General features: G+C 62.1%; 1 protein-coding gene across 4 annotated transcripts in view; it reads left to right on the forward strand.

Moving 5' to 3' along the window:
• Positions 1-15,395, forward strand: part of ELF4 (E74 like ETS transcription factor 4) — a 38,704-nt gene extending 23,309 nt beyond the window's left edge. For 2 of the 4 annotated variants that reach the window (XM_075007804.1, XM_075007805.1), the window contains exons 2-9: positions 3,678-3,968; positions 8,435-8,624; positions 9,304-9,396; positions 9,832-9,975; positions 12,273-12,356; positions 13,348-13,540; positions 13,776-14,078; positions 14,583-15,395. In XM_075007804.1, coding sequence (XP_074863905.1) covers positions 3,897-3,968; positions 8,435-8,624; positions 9,304-9,396; positions 9,832-9,975; positions 12,273-12,356; positions 13,348-13,540; positions 13,776-14,078; positions 14,583-15,243 — 1,740 coding nt within the window. In that variant the 5' untranslated portion in view covers positions 3,678-3,896 and the 3' untranslated portion in view covers positions 15,244-15,395. The remainder of the gene's footprint in view (positions 1-3,677; positions 3,969-8,434; positions 8,625-9,303; positions 9,397-9,831; positions 9,976-12,272; positions 12,357-13,347; positions 13,541-13,775; positions 14,079-14,582) is intronic. The other 2 variants (XM_075007807.1, XM_075007806.1) reach the window with 2 other exon arrangements.
• The last annotated feature ends 246 nt before the right edge of the window (positions 15,396-15,641 follow it).

Genomic DNA, 15,641 nt, shown 5'->3' on the forward strand with positions numbered 1-15,641 from the left:
AGTTGCTTCTGTAGAGTGGTAACCAATTTAGAATCTTACGGAGGCCTAATTGCATCGTTTTGAATTTGCAAACGAGCTGCACTTCGGCTGTTTCTCTCTGCAGTCGAGTTCTGAATTTTGTTTTTTTTTTTGTAGCTGGGTCGCTGCTTTCCCCCCCTCAGGGGATATCCCCACCTGCCCCCTGAGCTATGTGTGGAGATGGGGATATCCATTGAGGATTGGAGGTGATTGGAAGTCACTTGTGAGGGCACAGTAACATCTGCTCCCAAGTCAGTTGTTAAGTCTGTACACTTGCCTGGAGCATTCAGTTTTGTGTTCCGGGCAGGGTGTTTGTCATCACACCTGGTACAGCCCAGGAACAAAATCTCCTTGCTTGGCTGTAACAGGAACCAACACTCGGATTGCCTTCTGTGGGGAACAGCCGCACACTGTCCATATTTTACGCATTTACGACACGTTGCACCTTTGGCAGGAGGTACATCTCGTAAGCCGTGAATACGTGCCGGCTGAGTGCTTTGTGGAATCTCTCCTTGTCTCCGGGGGCTTAGGATAATACCTTCTAGCATTTGTGTCGCTTGCCTTTGCTGCTTCTAAGCTAGTTTCTGGTTTCTCAAGTCTTTTTTGCTGCCACAAGTTTGTAGTTTGCTGTGCTGTTTGAATAGCTGGGTGTGAGATTACCTATTTTTAATTGTAGCTGCTGTGGCTGACCATTATCTGCAAAGCCAATAACCAATCTTTCTTTCATGTTTCCACGTTTTACAAGCACCAAATCGTGGTTTGCAGCCGGTGCACGTGAAGCTTTGACACAAGACTTCACAGATGCCCCTGTTGTGGAGTTCTTGGGGGAAAACAAGCCCCTTTAAAAGAAACACTTTCCCAGTCATCTTACTGACCATCTTTGGTAAGGGGAAAAGATTTCAGGCGAGGCTCTGGCAGCTCCCCTCTAAGGCGTCTCTGGAGTTCTTGTGCAGTTCGGCTGCAGGGATCAGTCTTGCAAAATGCTGCTTCTGGTTTACCCGCTGTGAAGCTCTGGCCCAGCTGAAGCGTTCCCTGGTCTTGAAGTCCCCTTGTGAGAGTGATTGTGCTTCCTGTGCTGTTACTCTCCTATTTCTGCTCTCGCACTGGTTACACTGCCGTATATCACATCGTGACTGGCAACAGAGTCCCCACCCCAAAGAAACCCTAGAAGTAACCTCCTGAAGATGCCCCACCAGCCAGGGAGGTTTGGTGCTCAGCTAGGGCGTAGGATACACTCCCAGTTGGCAGACACTGATTTTACTTGGCTAACTGGGAGCTCTGCTAATCGACAGGTCAGCAGCCACTTGGCCGGAGGGCCACCTTTCCCGCAGTGCTGAGTGTCTCCGCTCTGCCCTGCTCGTGCACTGTCATGACAGCAGGCCTTGCAAAGGGCTCCTCGCCTGCATGTCCCGGCCAGCAGAAGATGAACGGGGAGGTTGTGCCTTTAATGGAGCAGAGGGAGGAGCCCCGGCCAGCACTCCATTTACCAGCATTGCAGCCTGCCCTGGCGCCCTGTGCCTGTGGGGCTTGGGAGTCCCTGGTCCAGCGGGAAGACTCTGCAGCTGCACTGTCGCAGGGCCCTGCTCGCTCACGCCACGGCGGCAGGGCTGCAGAGGGTTCCCTGTGCTGCCAGAGCAGCTGTTCACCGGCAGTGGGGGCCTCCCGCTGGCTGGGGGCTTGTCCTCCTCCTCCTTGCGGTCCTGGCCAGGGTCTCTGCTCTGTTACCCCAACCTCTGCACCATCCAAATCCCTTCCTGCCTCCTCCCTCCCGCCCCATCTAGGAGATGCACGCTGCAGAGGGAGGCATCTATGTCTCCCTTGCTTGCCCCCCAGGAGATGCACGCTACAGAAGGTGCCTTCCGCTGTCTCATATGCCTCCCCTCCTGCAGCACAAGGAGAGGGGTTGGCTAATGCATTGGTCCTGGTAAGAAGGTTTCAGGCATGGCCATACCATAGCCTGCACAATGCCACCTCCTGACTACCCAGCTAATACCTTTGGATTCCCAAAGGCCCAGCCCTCAGATGCAGTGGATGATTTCCAGCTGGTGAATTGACGCTTTTGCAGCTGTTGTGTTTGTCAGGGGTTCGCCCCAGCTGGGGTAGGATCTGCAGGTTGCTAGCCCCAGGGTGCCTTTCCGCACTGAGCTGCCTCTGCGGGAGGCTGTGGGGCTGACTCGCTGGGTGGGTTTTGAGTTCAGTTTCCTAGTGCATCTATTTTGAAGCTGAGGTTTTGGTTTGTGCCTGGGAGCAGCAGTGCAAACGCAGAACACAAAGCTCCCGGCTCAGTCACTACAGTCTGGCCTGACACAACCCCCACTCGCACCCCGCCAACAATGCAACACACCCTCTGCTGCCTGGAGCAGACCTGGGGAGAGCTGCCCACTGCAGCAGCTGAGGACGAGGGCTCCCTGCTCTCTGCACCAGCCGAGCTGACACCTGGCTCTGACACAGCATGCGCCATCAAGGGGCCTGCTAATTTTTTTCCATTTGGGTGTGGAATAAATTTTGTCATGTGCATGACGCACGTGGGGATGCGCCGCACAGGCTGCCGGCTGTGGGCGGACGCTGAGGCTAATTGTCTGGGCAGCCCCTGAATCTCTCCTGGGCAGCCCCCAAGCACTCAGCTTACAGGGCACACTGCTGGTTCTCCACAGATCTCAAAGCGCTTTAGAAAGCAAGTCGGCAGCCTCAGCCCCTTGTTACATATGGAGAAACTGAGGCATAGAGGGGTGAGGTGGAACAACCAAAGGCACCTAGCAGCCTGTGGCAGAGTTGGTAAGAGAACACTACTCTCCTGGGTACAGGCCAGTGCCCCATCCACTAGGCAGCACTGCCTCCCTTGCACCAGAGCAACACATGGGCTGGCGTGGTGCTAAAGTTGAGCATGGCTTCCTGTCTCAAGGTGGCCTTTGCTAGGTGCTTGCAAATTCACATCCTCTCTTGGATTGTTTCAAAATTTGCTTTGCCGTGTGCGCATGTGTGTGCATGTGCACGTGCACCTGTGTGTGCTTTGGGGTGCAAAGTAAGGGCCACATTTGGATTTATTTGAACAAGAGGTTCCCGGAATTCATCCTCCCTTTCAAAGCCCCCCCTGCAGCGTTGTTCGACATCAGCTTCTTGTACCCGTTTTTCCCACTCCTGAGGCTCGACTGAGGGCTCTGCTCTTCCCTCCCGGTGAGCTCAGGCACAAGGACTTCTCTCTGCTCAGCCATGACAGCTGCGGCCCCTTTGGGGAAGCGAGAGAGAAGGACCCCGGAAGTGCCAGGTTTGTGCCTTGAGGTGCCAAACGCTGGCACCCTCAAGACAGCTGCCTTTGGGCAGCGCTGGGCTGTGGCTGGCAGTGTCTTGCCCACTGAGCAGGTACACCGGCACATGCTGGGGGCACTGATCTGAGCAGCACCTGCACGCGTTTGAGCCCCAGACTTGGCAGTTTTCAGAGCCTGGGTGTGGGGCACCTTGTGCCCCGCCGGCAGCCTGAGGTTGGGACAGAGGTGTGGGGAGCACACCAGGGGGGTTGCCTGGGGCACGGGGGACAGGGAGTGGGAGGATTTGGGGCTGGGGGGTGGGGGATGTGGCATGGAAACCTGTGGGGGCCGACAAGCTGCTCCCTGGCTGGTTTTTCTACCCAACACAACAGTAACATCTCTTTGCCTCTGCAGCTGGCCTGGCCTGTGGCAAGGTTGCTCAGGAAGCCGCGGTAGCAGCAGGGAGCCCTCCCCCAGATCCCTGGGCTGGGTCGACTGGGCACAGCAGCCTTGTCCTGCAATCCCTATGAAGCTGAGGATACCTGCAGCGGTGTCGCAACAGTTCCCCCCAAGCAACAGCACCGCCTCTCTCTCTCCATCCTTCCGGACAGCACCTGTCTCTGATGCTGGGCCATGTCACTAGCTGCCCACCCCGCTGAGCTGGGGCTCGAATTTGCCAGCAGCAGCTTGGAGGAGATACACCAGGTAGGGCCCAGGGACGGGCGGACGGCCGCACTCCCATTCCGACGCTGTCCACAGTGTCCGTCTGGGGGCAGGGGCTGCTAGGAAAGGAGTAAGGGGGTAGTCCCAGATCCCTGCTGGGGCCGTTGGCAGGGCGAGGGGTTGAAGATCAACATTCCCTCTTGTGGGAAGCAGCCATCTGAGCCCGACTTGGTGCTTGGGTGGCCTGGGACTGAGCCCCATGGAGGAGTCTTGCCCTAGCACCAGGGGTCAGCCTTTGGCAGGGAAAGGGCGTGTCCTAGAATCATAGAACACTAGACCTGGATGGGACATTGGGAGGTCATTGAGTCCGGCCCCCTGCCCTCAGGGCAGGACCAAGCGCCGTCTAGACTATCCCTGACAGGTGTCTGTCTAACCTGCCCTTAAATATCTCCAGGGATGGAAATTCCACAACTTCCCTGGGCAGTTTAGTCCAGTGTTTGACCCCCCTGACAGTCAGGAAGTTTTTCCTGATGTCCAACCTAAACCTCCCTTGCTGCAGGTTAAGCCCATTGCTCCTTGTCCTGTCCTCAGAGGCGAAGAAGAACATTTTTTCTCCTTCCTCCTGGTAACACTCTTTGAGGTACTTGTCCCCACTGGAGTTCTGAGCACACCAGAGCCCTTTCTCTTGGCTCTGGGGAACATTAATTTTTGTCCCAAAGGGCCTTGCAGGCAAGGGTGAGAAAAACGCAGAGGGTAGAAAAATGCCAACCAAGAACATGGCGGTTGAGGGACTTAGAATCTAGTGTGGACAAGATAGCAGTGAAAGGGTCCCTCTGCAGCAAGGCAAAGAGGAGGCAGCTGAGAGATCAGCCAGAAGAGGCGAGGGAGGGCAGCTGGCTGCCAGCGTGAGAGAAGATGCAGAGGGAGGGGATTCCAAACAGCTTTTTGGCTGTCCCTACCACAGATCTTGCAGCTCTCCTGCTGGCAGTGCTGTGAAGCCAGAGGTGAGATGATGTTAACCACAGAGGAAGGATGGTGCCTTTCATGTCCAGGCTGTGCTCACTCCGCCAGAACCACTAACATGCAGTGGGGTAGAACAGTGGACTTACTAGAGTTGTAAATATCCAGTGAGCATTGAGAGTGAGACCAGTATTTTGAAGGAGGAAGTAGAAAGAGCAGTGAAACGGCTAAAGAACAACAAGAGCCCTGGAAATGGTAAGATCACAGGAGAGATGATCAAATATGGTGGAGAAAGTATTATTCTGGAAATAAACCATGTAATACAGCATGGAAAGAAGGGAGGGCACCGAAGGAATGGCCAAGATCTGTGCTAGTGACAATACACAAGAAAGGCAGTGCATTGGAGGGCAAGAACTACAGAACGCTTGCCGTAACGAGTCATCGAGGCAAGGTGCTGATGGTGATGCTGATGGAGAGGCCAAGATCCCAGATAGAAAAACAGCTAGCAGACAAGCAAGTGGGATTCAGGAAAGATAGAAGTACCAGACAGCAGATATTGGCACTAAGACTGATAGCGGAGAAAGCCCAACGAAAGAACATTTACACTTCCTTCATCGTTTTTCAGAAGACATTTGACGGTACAGGTCAGAAAGTGACATGGGCAGAGTCATGCAGAATGGGTAGCAGACTGATAGGGCTGTTGAAGGATATCAATGACAGCATAGAGGCAGCAGTGAGAATGTGGGGAGAGTTGGGAAGTTGGTTTAGAACAAGTAGAGGTACGAGACAAGGAGATCCGATATCACCAAGTGTCTTCATCACGCATCTAGACAGAGTGATGGACAAGATTAAGGAAGAGGTAGAAGGGACAGCTGTGCGTGGGCTGAGAATCAACGTGGGGTTTGTGGATGAAATAGTTATCAGTGGGGAAGATGAGGAGAGGTTAGCGAGAATGGTGCTGGTGCTAAATGAGGAAGGGAAGTGGTACGGTCTGATTGTGAACACCGATAAAACAAAAACAATTGTATTTGGAGCTAAGGAAATAGGAAGGAAGATCAGTGTGGACAGGATCAAATTAGAGAACGTGGAGAAGTTCACGTATCTGGGGAGCAACATAACGTAGGATCTAGACTGTAAGAAGGAAATAACGACTAGAATAGTGAAAGCGAGAGGGAGTTTGAAGGCGGTGGATAAGATCTGGAAAAGCAAAGCAATTAGCTCAGGAATGAAGCTGAAGGTCTTGAAAACGTGTATTCAGCAGCATGTTGTACGGATGTGAGACATGGGTGAGCGCAAAAGATTCGAAAAGGAGGACATTGGCCTTCCAGAGGAGTTGTTATAGAAAGATCCTGAGAATAGGATGGATGCAGCCGGTCACCAACGAGGAATTGTATAGGAAGATAGAGCTGAAAAAGAACCTGCTGCAGAAGGTTATACATCGGAAGTTACAGCTCTTCGGGCCTATCTGCAGAATGAACGGTGAACAAAAATCAAGACCCTGGTATTCGGCGTGATGGACGGTTCGAATAGGAGAGGCAGACCCCCAGAGACTGGAAAGATGATGTAGTAGACTGGTGCAGAGCCAGTCTAGAGAAACTAAGCCCCTCTGCACTGGACAGGGAAAGGTGGAAGGAAATAGCGAGGGAGGCATTGGACACTGATGGGCGCGGAGCCCCTGGCTATTGACGACGCTGATAGTGTCTGAGGCAGTCCTGTAGCAGGGTCAGTCTCCAAAGTGTGACCAGACACCCTACTGTCTGTGCAAGCCCAGATTAGCCCAGCTCCCCCTCCGAGATCGGTGCGCTGGGACCGACAGGGCTGGGAGGTGTAACCCGCCAAGGCGAGGCAGGGACTGCTCCAGCAAACACCCAGCTGCGGTAGGAGGGGAAGGATGGGGGAAGCAGGCAGGCACCCTGGGGGCTGACACACTGCAGGCCTGGACCATGGGGCCAGGAGGAGCAGCCGGGCTCAGACTGAGCCAGGCGTTGCAGGAGGGGGCAGAGCCCAGTTCTGCAGCCCCTGTGCCAGGATGCTCCATTAGGAGCGGCAGTGCTGCCCTCCGGTGGCAGGTACAGGCATCACCCGGTTCTGACCATTGCTGTGCTCAGCTGCAGTGTGGCCGCCCTGCCAGCTGGGCCCCCGGCTCTCAGAGCCCTGCTCGCGTATCCTGGGGATCTGCTCTCGTATCCACGCCGGGCTCCAGCGGCAAGAACCCGGTGGGCAGCTGTGGGGAGCCTGGGGCCCTCCACTTGCCTAAGTGGGGCGTGCTGGGGGGCAGGGATGGGGGCGAGGGGCTGGGAGGCGGGGGGCAGTGGTAAGTTTGCTAGTGATGCAGAAAGGCACAAACCACTCCCAGCAGGGCCCCAACACCCATGCGGGCTGCGACAGGCCCTGTGCCAAGTGGGGAAGGGGCCTCAGCTCTGGTCCCCTGGATGGGGCGGGGCTAAGCTAGCCAGCTCTCAGGCTGCCTGAACTGCACTGCACAGGGCTCTGGCAGCGATCTGAAGGGCCCGGGACTCTGGCTGCAGCGGTAGCAGCATTGGCAGCCTGGAGTCCTGGGCCCTTGTAAATCCCCAGGCCCTGGGGCAGCTCCCCACTTGGGTCCCCCTTCTCGGGGGCGGGTGTGTGTGCTCTGCATCCGCTAATCAGCAGGGGAGTTGTAATCGGGATTTACAATTCAGCCAGGGCTGCCTAAGCCTCACACAATGGGACCCACATGCTCTGTGACTCTGCAGCCAATGCACAGGAGCCGGCCGGGGGCGTGCCCAGCCCAGCGGCTCAGCAAAGCTCCCCCCAGGACGTGTCTGGGCACGTGTCTTCAAGGGCATGGACAGAGGCCACGAAATAGGGAACCTGGTGGCGTTGGCCTCCCACCCCACTGGGAGCAAGAAGATGGCCAAGAAGAGGAGAACGTCAATGGGGACCCTGGTCCAGGCTCACGAGAAGCCGGGTTTTAAGAATGATAACAGCCAGCGGGTGACCAAACAGCTCCGTCTAAACACGGCTCGCGTGCTAAGCACTAAGAGAGCCCCGTGCTCACCGTTCGTTTTCAGCCGTAACCGTCTCGGGCCGTTTGTGCCTGTCTGGGATAATGGCTGCATCCTCTAGCTGGGGCTGAGAAGCTGGCCTGTGTTTTACCCCAACCGGTGCGTTGCGGTGGACGTGCTCACGTACAAAAAGCGGTGCATGGCTCCACCACTCTGGGGAGGGCTCTAAAGTTACACTGCTCAGGCTTCTGATGTGGGCGCGACAGCTTGGCCCAGAGGGGCAGGGCTGCGGCTGAATTTGCTGGTGCCTTTCTCGGTGTGTTTTGTGAGGGGCCCAGGGCGATCCAGCCCAAGGGGAGCGCCACCTGCGGTTGTGCTGACCGTGCCTGGAGGGGTTTGCTGCTTGTTGCTAGCAAAGCACTGGAAGACACAGCCCGGGTTGGGCAGTTAAGGGGGCACAGCCTCTCCCAATGGCTGGTCCTGAGAACTCCTGGGGGGGAGGCTGCTAAGTGTCCGTGGGTGGTCTCCAGCTGCACTGTGTGATGTCTGTCTGTCTCCCAGCAGCTCGATGACCAACTGGCCTTCCCTGCCCTGCTGGAAGAGCAGCTGCCCTGCGCAGACCTGCTGTATGTGTATTCGGGGCTGGACTCGGACGAGGCGCCCGGCGGGATCATGGTGGACGGGCTGATGGACAGGCCTGCACCGCAGGTTGTCGGGGACAGCGTCCCGGTGCCAGGTGGGTCACATGGAGGTAAGGAAGAGGCGGGAGTTTCGTCCACTGCAGGTCCCCTGTTGCTGAGAGCCCGCAGAGCTGAGCTCAGGGCTCTTCGCTGTGGTGCAGAGCCAGGCTAATTCCAGGCCTGCCCCATCACTGTGACACTGCAGCCTGGTGAGCCATGTGTTCGTGCACCATCTCCCCGGCAGGGACAGCGATGTGGCTCCAGGCCTGACGGGCAAGGAAACCTCTCGCAGGATGGCCTGCCGGAGTCTGCCCAGAGCCTGCACCGTGCGGGGGAACGGCCCCATCGTCCCGACAGCCCTGACCCTGAACCCAGTGGAGATAACCTGGGCTGGGGAAGGAGATGTTCAAACTCCCCTCTGCTCAATCCAGTCCCCTCTCAGCACCAACAGCCCCTGGACACCAAAACCCATCTGGGCCCCAGCCACTTCCCACTCCCTCTGGAGCCAAAACCGCCATCGCCCTGGTAGATCTCTGCCCGGGTCTGGCCTTGCACCATGGCCGCAGGTCACCCCCCCCTGCCTGCCCTCTGGGTGTATTACTGCTCCTCCCCCAAGCATAATGGAAACCCGCCCCCACTGCAACAACAGGGGTGGGCTCTGTGGAAGGCCTGGCGCCAGGCGGCCGCCCCAGGGTGGCCCCGTTCCCCACGGCAGCATGTTGGGGGCTGACCCCGGCTGTTTCCCTGCAGGTGATGCTGAGCAGCCGCTACCCCCTGTTGCAGCTGGCGAGGCCCTGCTCTGGGTGGAATCACCCAACAACATCTTGGATGAGAAGCGTCTGCGTGAGTTGCCTGTCCTGGGCTCTGGCCCTCCCCTCTTATGGGGCAGGGGCGGGGCTGGGGGCCCTCCCCCAACAGGGCAAGACAAGGGCCCCTCCCCTCCCGTGGGATGGGGGGACAGCGTCCCCTTTCATCTCATGGGGGAGTCTGGGGCTGGGGGCCTTCCTCTCTCACAGGGCAGGAGAAGGGCCCCCACCCAACTCATGGGCAGGACAAGGGCCCCTTCGGTGGTCTAGCATCAGAGCCACATGGTTCCCCCTCCCTCCCGTGGTGTCGGGGGGTCTGTGAGCAGATGAGGGGCCTTGGGTCAGAGCTGCTTCATCATGGTGGCGGGGGAGGTCGCTGGCATGGCCTGGTCTGAGCAAGTGCCCTGGGGTGTGACGCTGACTCGGTGCCCCACGCTCAGCCAGACTGCCCTGCCTTTGTCTCCTCTTGTAGTGGGAAGCGCGAGAGCTTCCCCGGATGGAGGGGCCTGCTCCCCAGACCTGGGGGAAGCCAAGGGCCTGCCTGGGCCGGGGGACGAGGAGAATCCTGTGGCTGGCTCCACCAGTGACCAGACAGGGAAGCAGCCCAGGCGGAAAGGTAACCGGGTCCCCTAACTCCGCTGGTCTGCCATGCCCACTTCTCCCGGGAGAACGCCTGGGGCCTGAGATGCATCTGGGGGCGTTGGCGGGGAGCAGGGACAGAGAGCAGCAGTGGAGCTGGGCTGCCCGGGACAGGCCCCGGGTTCAGGGTCAGGCTGGCAGCTGGACGGGCTGGCGCTGGCGGGAGGCGAGGGAGCAGGCAGGGCTGGGAGCTAGAGCGGGGCAGGGCTGTTTGCTGGGCAGGCGCTAGGGTCCCCCTCCTCGGAGAAGGGAGCAGCTTTGTCTGGAAGGAGAACGCGCCCCACCCCGCGGGGCTGTGGCCCTACGAACTGTGCCAAACCCGCCGGGGCGTGACCAGGGCCTCTCGGAGCCAAGCCGGGGGCAGGCTGCCAGCAAGGGGAAGCCCAGGGTGCTGCAGAGACCTGGAGCTGGGGGCTGGGGACACCCCTCCTGGAGCCAGTGCCCCACCATGGCAGTGCTGCATGGCCAAGGGCCGGAGCTCAGTAGGGGGCACGTTCCCTGCCTAGTCAGCCCCAGTGCTGCACTGGGGGGGGCGCTGTAATGCAGGGTGGGGGGGAGTTGTTGGGGGGGGCACTCTCTCCACTGCGGTGCTGAGCCAGTGCTGCCCTAGGGGGCGCTGTAATGCGGGGGGGGGTCACTGGGGGGGGGTGCTCTCTCCACTGCAGTGCTGAGCCAGTGCTGCCCTAGGGGGCGCTGTAATGCAGGGTGGGGGGGTCACTGGGGGGGGGTGCTCTCCCCGCTGCGGTGCTGAGCCAGTGCTGCCCTAGGGGGCGCTGTAATGCGGGGGGGGGGTTGTTGGGGGGGGGGGCGCTCTCCCCGCTGCGGTGCTGAGCCAGTGCTGCCCTAGGGGGCGCTGTAATGCAGGGTGGGGGGTCACTGGGGGGGTGCTCTCCCCGCTGCAGTGCTGAGCCAGTGCTGCCCTAGGGGGCGCTGTAATGCGGGGGGGGGGTTGTTGGGGGGGGGGGGGCGCTCTCTCCACTGCAGTGCTGAGCCAGTGCTGCCCTAGGGGGCGCTGTAATGCAGGGTGGGGGGTCACTGGGGGGCGCTCTCCCCGCTGCGGTGCTGCCCTAGGGGGCACTGTAATGCAGGGTGGGGGGTCACTGGGGGGGCGCTCTCCCCGCTGCGGTGCTGCCCTAGGGGGCGCTGTAATGCAGGGTGGGGGGTCACTGGGGGGGCGCTCTCCCCGCTGCGGTGCTGCCCTAGGGGGCGCTGTAATGCAGGGTGGGGGGGTCACTGGGGGGGCGCTCTCCCCGCTGCGGTGCTGACCCCAGTGCTGCCCTAGGGGGCGCTGTAATGCAGGGTGGGGGGTCACTGGGGGGGCGCTCTCCCCGCTGCGGTGCTGCCCTAGGGGGCGCTGTAATGCAGGGTGGGGGGTCACTGGGGGGGCGCTCTCCCCGCTGCGGTGCTGCCCTAGGGGGCGCTGTAATGCAGGGTGGGGGGTCACTGGGGGGGCGCTCTCCCCGCTGCGGTGCTGCCCTAGGGGGCGCTGTAATGCAGGGTGGGGGGTCACTGGGGGGCGCTCTCCCCGCTGCGGTGCTGCCCTAGGGGGCGCTGTAATGCAGGGTGGGGGGGTCACTGGGGGGCGCTCTCCCCGCTGCGGTGCTGCCCTAGGGGGCGCTGTAATGCAGGGTGGGGGGGTCACTGGGGGGGCGCTCTCCCCGCTGCGGTGCTGACCCCAGTGCTGCCCTAGGGGGCGCTGTAATGCAGGGTGGGGGGTCACTGGGGGGCGCTCTCCCCGCTGCGGTGCTGACCCCAGTGCTGCCCTAGGGGGCGCTGTAATGCAGGGTGGGGGGTCACTGGGGGGGCGCTCTCCCCGCTGCGGTGCTGCTAGCCGCTGCTCCTGGAGGCACAGTCATCAGCTGAGCTGCGGTGCCGCATTCCTGCCCCTCCCCGCGCAGTGGCGGCTCCGTGGTTGTGCGCGGCCCTGTGGGAGCACAGCACTGTGAGCCTCGCAGCCCGAGCCCCGGGACGGGCAGCGTGTGGAGCTGCGTCCGGCTCCGCTCCAGGCGAGCGCGAGCTGTGAAGAGAGCCATGGGGCTGGGGGGTCGCCCGCCGGCCTGCAGCTGGGCCAGCGGCTGTGCTGGGCTGCAGCTCGGTGGAGGTGGACGGGGCTGCTCCACGCACAGCACAGGCCACAGACACTCAGAGCCGCCCAGAACCGAGGCCCCGGCAGGGGCAGTGCTGCCTGTGGGACCAGCTGGCGGCTTCGGGGCGGCGGGTTGGGTGGCAGCCGGGATCGGGCCAGGCTCCTCCTTTCCCTTCTCCCCCTCGCAGGGCGGAAGCCGAAGCCCCTGCGCTGCCCATCCCCCATCACTGCCCCCGGCTTCCCCCTCTGCAGGAGAAGCAAGGACGGCAAAGGTAGGGAGCGTGGGCGGCCCAGGTGTGGGGCGGGGAGTCAGGTCAGGCCCCAGCAAAGGCTCCGCTGGTGTGGCAGGAAGCAGGAGTGCCTGGCTCAGCTCCCGCCCCGGCTGAGAGATCGGGGGGGCGTTGGCTGTTGGGGTGGGCCGCCAGGCTGGTCTGAGGGTACGGGAGCCCTGCCCACACCGCCTGTCCCACTGCTAGCCTGGCAGCTGCACCCCCTGCTGCCCTGGCATCCCTGTGGGCACAAGCCTGGGTGTGCTGTGCAGGGCACAGACTGGCTGCTCGCTAAGGGCCCTGCTCTCCTTGGGCGTGCTGCACCCAGGCCAGGCAGGGGTGCGTCCCCGCCGGGGCAGCAGTGCCTCTCCCCGGAGAGCTGGACAGGCCACGAGCAGCCTGGGAGCGCGCTCCTGTAGCTGCCCACAGGCCGACTCGAACCTGGGCCTTCTGCAGCTTCGTGCGCCGGCCTCTGCGGTCCGAGCTCCAAGCTGGTTCTCAGCTCAGGCTGTAGAGACTTGTTCTTCCTCCAGCAGTGGCCTAGGTGCCACTCCGAGGGATGGGGCCACGCCAGGGGTGCGGGTTCCAGTGGGCTCCAGGGAGCGGCAGGGAGCCTGCTGGGACTGAGCCAGGGGACGCTGGGCGAAGGCGCCGCCCGTGCCAATGGCCCCAGCCCCCGGGGCCGGGAGGCAGCGTCCACCCGTCACTCAGAGAGCAGCAGCGGTGCGGGCTCTGCCCAGGCCAGCGGGAGCTGCTCCCGGGTGCTGCTGGCTGCGGAGCTGGGGTTCAGCTGCTGCCTGCAGCGGCTCACTGAGGGCGTGGGGGTTTGAGGTGAGAGGGCCCCCCCCATCCCCAATTCGCGGGTCTCCTCAAGGGAGGGAGCTCAGGGCCCTTGGACGAGCGGGGCTGTGCTGGCTCCCCGGCACAGAGGCTGGAAGGGCTCTGGGCCTGCCTCAAGCCGGGCCCCTCCCGCCCGCTGGGCCCCCCACCCCAGGTAACACCCTCTACCTGTGGGAGTTCCTGCTGGCGCTGCTCCAGGACAGGACCACCTGCCCCAAGTACATCAAATGGACCCAGCGAGACAGGGGCATCTTCAAGCTGGTGGACGCCAAGGCAGTGTCCAGGCTGTGGGGGAAGCAAAAGAACAAACCCAGCATGAACTACGAGACCATGGGCCGGGCTCTGCGGTAGGGACCTCGGTGGTGTGGTGTGGGGTGGGGCAGGGTGCTGGGTGCAGCGCTGGTGGCAGGGATGCAGCAGGGGGAACCCCAGGGATGGGTCGCAGCGCTGGTGGGGGGCCAGGGAGTGCGGTGGTGTAGGGGTCGGGGGGGTGCCAGGGAGGGGCTGGCGTGGGAGCGGGACGGTTGTGGCACAGGGGGGACGGGTGAGCCCCTGGACTCATGGGGCACTGGTGTCTCCCAGGTACTATTACCAGCGTGGCATTCTGGCCAAGGTGGAGGGGCAGCGGCTGGTCTATCAGTTCAAAGAGATGCCCAAGGACCTGGTGGTGATTGAGGATGAGGGGGAAGGAGCGGGCACTGCCAAGCCCAGAGCCAGCCGCTCAGCCCCCACACCTGCCTCTCTGAGCACACCCCTCCAGAGAGCACTGGCCCCCGCCCACCGCGAGAGGAAGCCTGCGCCAGGATTCCCACCGCAGGAGCTGGCACCGTGCCCTGCCGCCCAGGGGCAGCGAGAGGCCAGGCTGCCGCCCACCTGCACCAAGGGGTAAGGGCCTGGGGTGTGCCACACCACGCCGGGCAGTGCCTTTGGCAGTACCAGCCACGGGGCTGCACAGCTCCTCTGCCCCGGCCAGGCCTCGCCTGCCATTGGCCCCACAGGGTGCCCTGCTGGTGGGGCCTTGCCAGGGCATTGGAGCACGAGAAGCAAAGGGGGGGGGGGACACTGTGGGGGACAGGCAGGAAGGGGAGGTGGTAGGATCCCTGAGGGGGGGGAGCACAGTGCAGGGGTGCCAGCTGCCAGCACACCAGAGCCAGCGGCTGCAGTGGGGCTGGGCGGGGGGTGTCCCGGGGCCACAGGCACCAGGCAGCGGAGGGGGACCAAGCTCTGGCCATGAAGGGCGGGCAGCCTGGGGTGTGGTGATCCCTGCGGAGGAAGGGTGCCGGGGGGGGGCGGGTCTCCCATCCCCACCCGCTCAGCCTGCAGGGGCTGGCAGGCCCAGTCAGCACATTCACTCAGGCTCCTGATGGTTGTTCCTTTCTTCTTCTCCAGCCCCACAGTCCTGCCTGGGGGCTCAGGGCTGGGGCCCCCGACACTCCAGCCCAGCCCACTCCTGGCAGTGCTGGCCCCGGGAAATGCTGCCAGTGCGCCTGGTCCAAGCAGCACCCTTGCTCCAGATAGACTCCTGCTCCAGACGGGGTTTCCCCAGCCTCTGCCAGGCTGGGTGCCTGGCCCCCACCTGACTGCTGCCCTCCAGCACACCCTGCTCCAGCCCATGGCTCTGGCTGGCCAGCCAGGCTCTCTGGACACCCTCACTGGGACAATGGAGGCCAATGACAGCAGCCTGGCCCCGTTGGGTGTCCTGCTCCCCGGGGATCCCGCCTGGCGCACGGGCCTGCTGAGCACCCTGGCGTCCCTGCAGGAGAGGTGCAACACAAAGAGCCAGGAGCACCAGCCCATGGCCCTCAGCAGCTCCACATCTGGCACTGCCCTGCCCGCGGGAGACCCCCAACCCAGCCGCCCCAAGGTGGGCTTGACGCCCGTGGTGGAGCTGGAATTGGCCGTCAGCGCGGAGGCAGCAGTCCCTCGTGAGCAGCTGGCGCAGCGCCTGGCGAAGGCCAGCTCTGCCCAGGCCCCCGGCCGGAGCAGCTCAGCTGCTCTGCCGTCTCTGGGCGCGGCTGACGTCAGAGAGGAACGCTGGGGTACGGCGTGACGTGCAGGGACGCACCCTGAGGCGAAGGACACAGGCTGGGACAGCCCAGCTCCCTGGATGGCCGGGAGCTCCCGGGGCCGGAGTGGGAGAGCGGCGCCGGCTGGGTGACATTTGCTTCTTGCCCTCACCCATTAAAGAGACGTTCTGCTCTAGCCTCTGGCTGTGGCCCGGCCCTGGCAGCAAATGCTGTGGTACCTGGGAGGGGCCAGCTGCAGGCCAGGCCCCAGCATGCGGCGCTCTGGCTTGCAGCAAGGGGCTGAGCAAGCCTGTCACGGCCTGTGGGCCTTGCTGGGGGATGGGCGTCACCAGAGGCGACTTCATGCTCCAACACCCCCAACTGGGGCATTGCTAGCAGTGGGGCAGCTGTGACCCTGCTTTAGAGCAGCCCCCCAGGAGCC

The sequence above is a fragment of the Carettochelys insculpta genome, chromosome 13 (assembly GCF_033958435.1).
Source record: "Carettochelys insculpta isolate YL-2023 chromosome 13, ASM3395843v1, whole genome shotgun sequence".
NCBI classification, from domain to species: Eukaryota; Metazoa; Chordata; order Testudines; family Carettochelyidae; genus Carettochelys; species Carettochelys insculpta.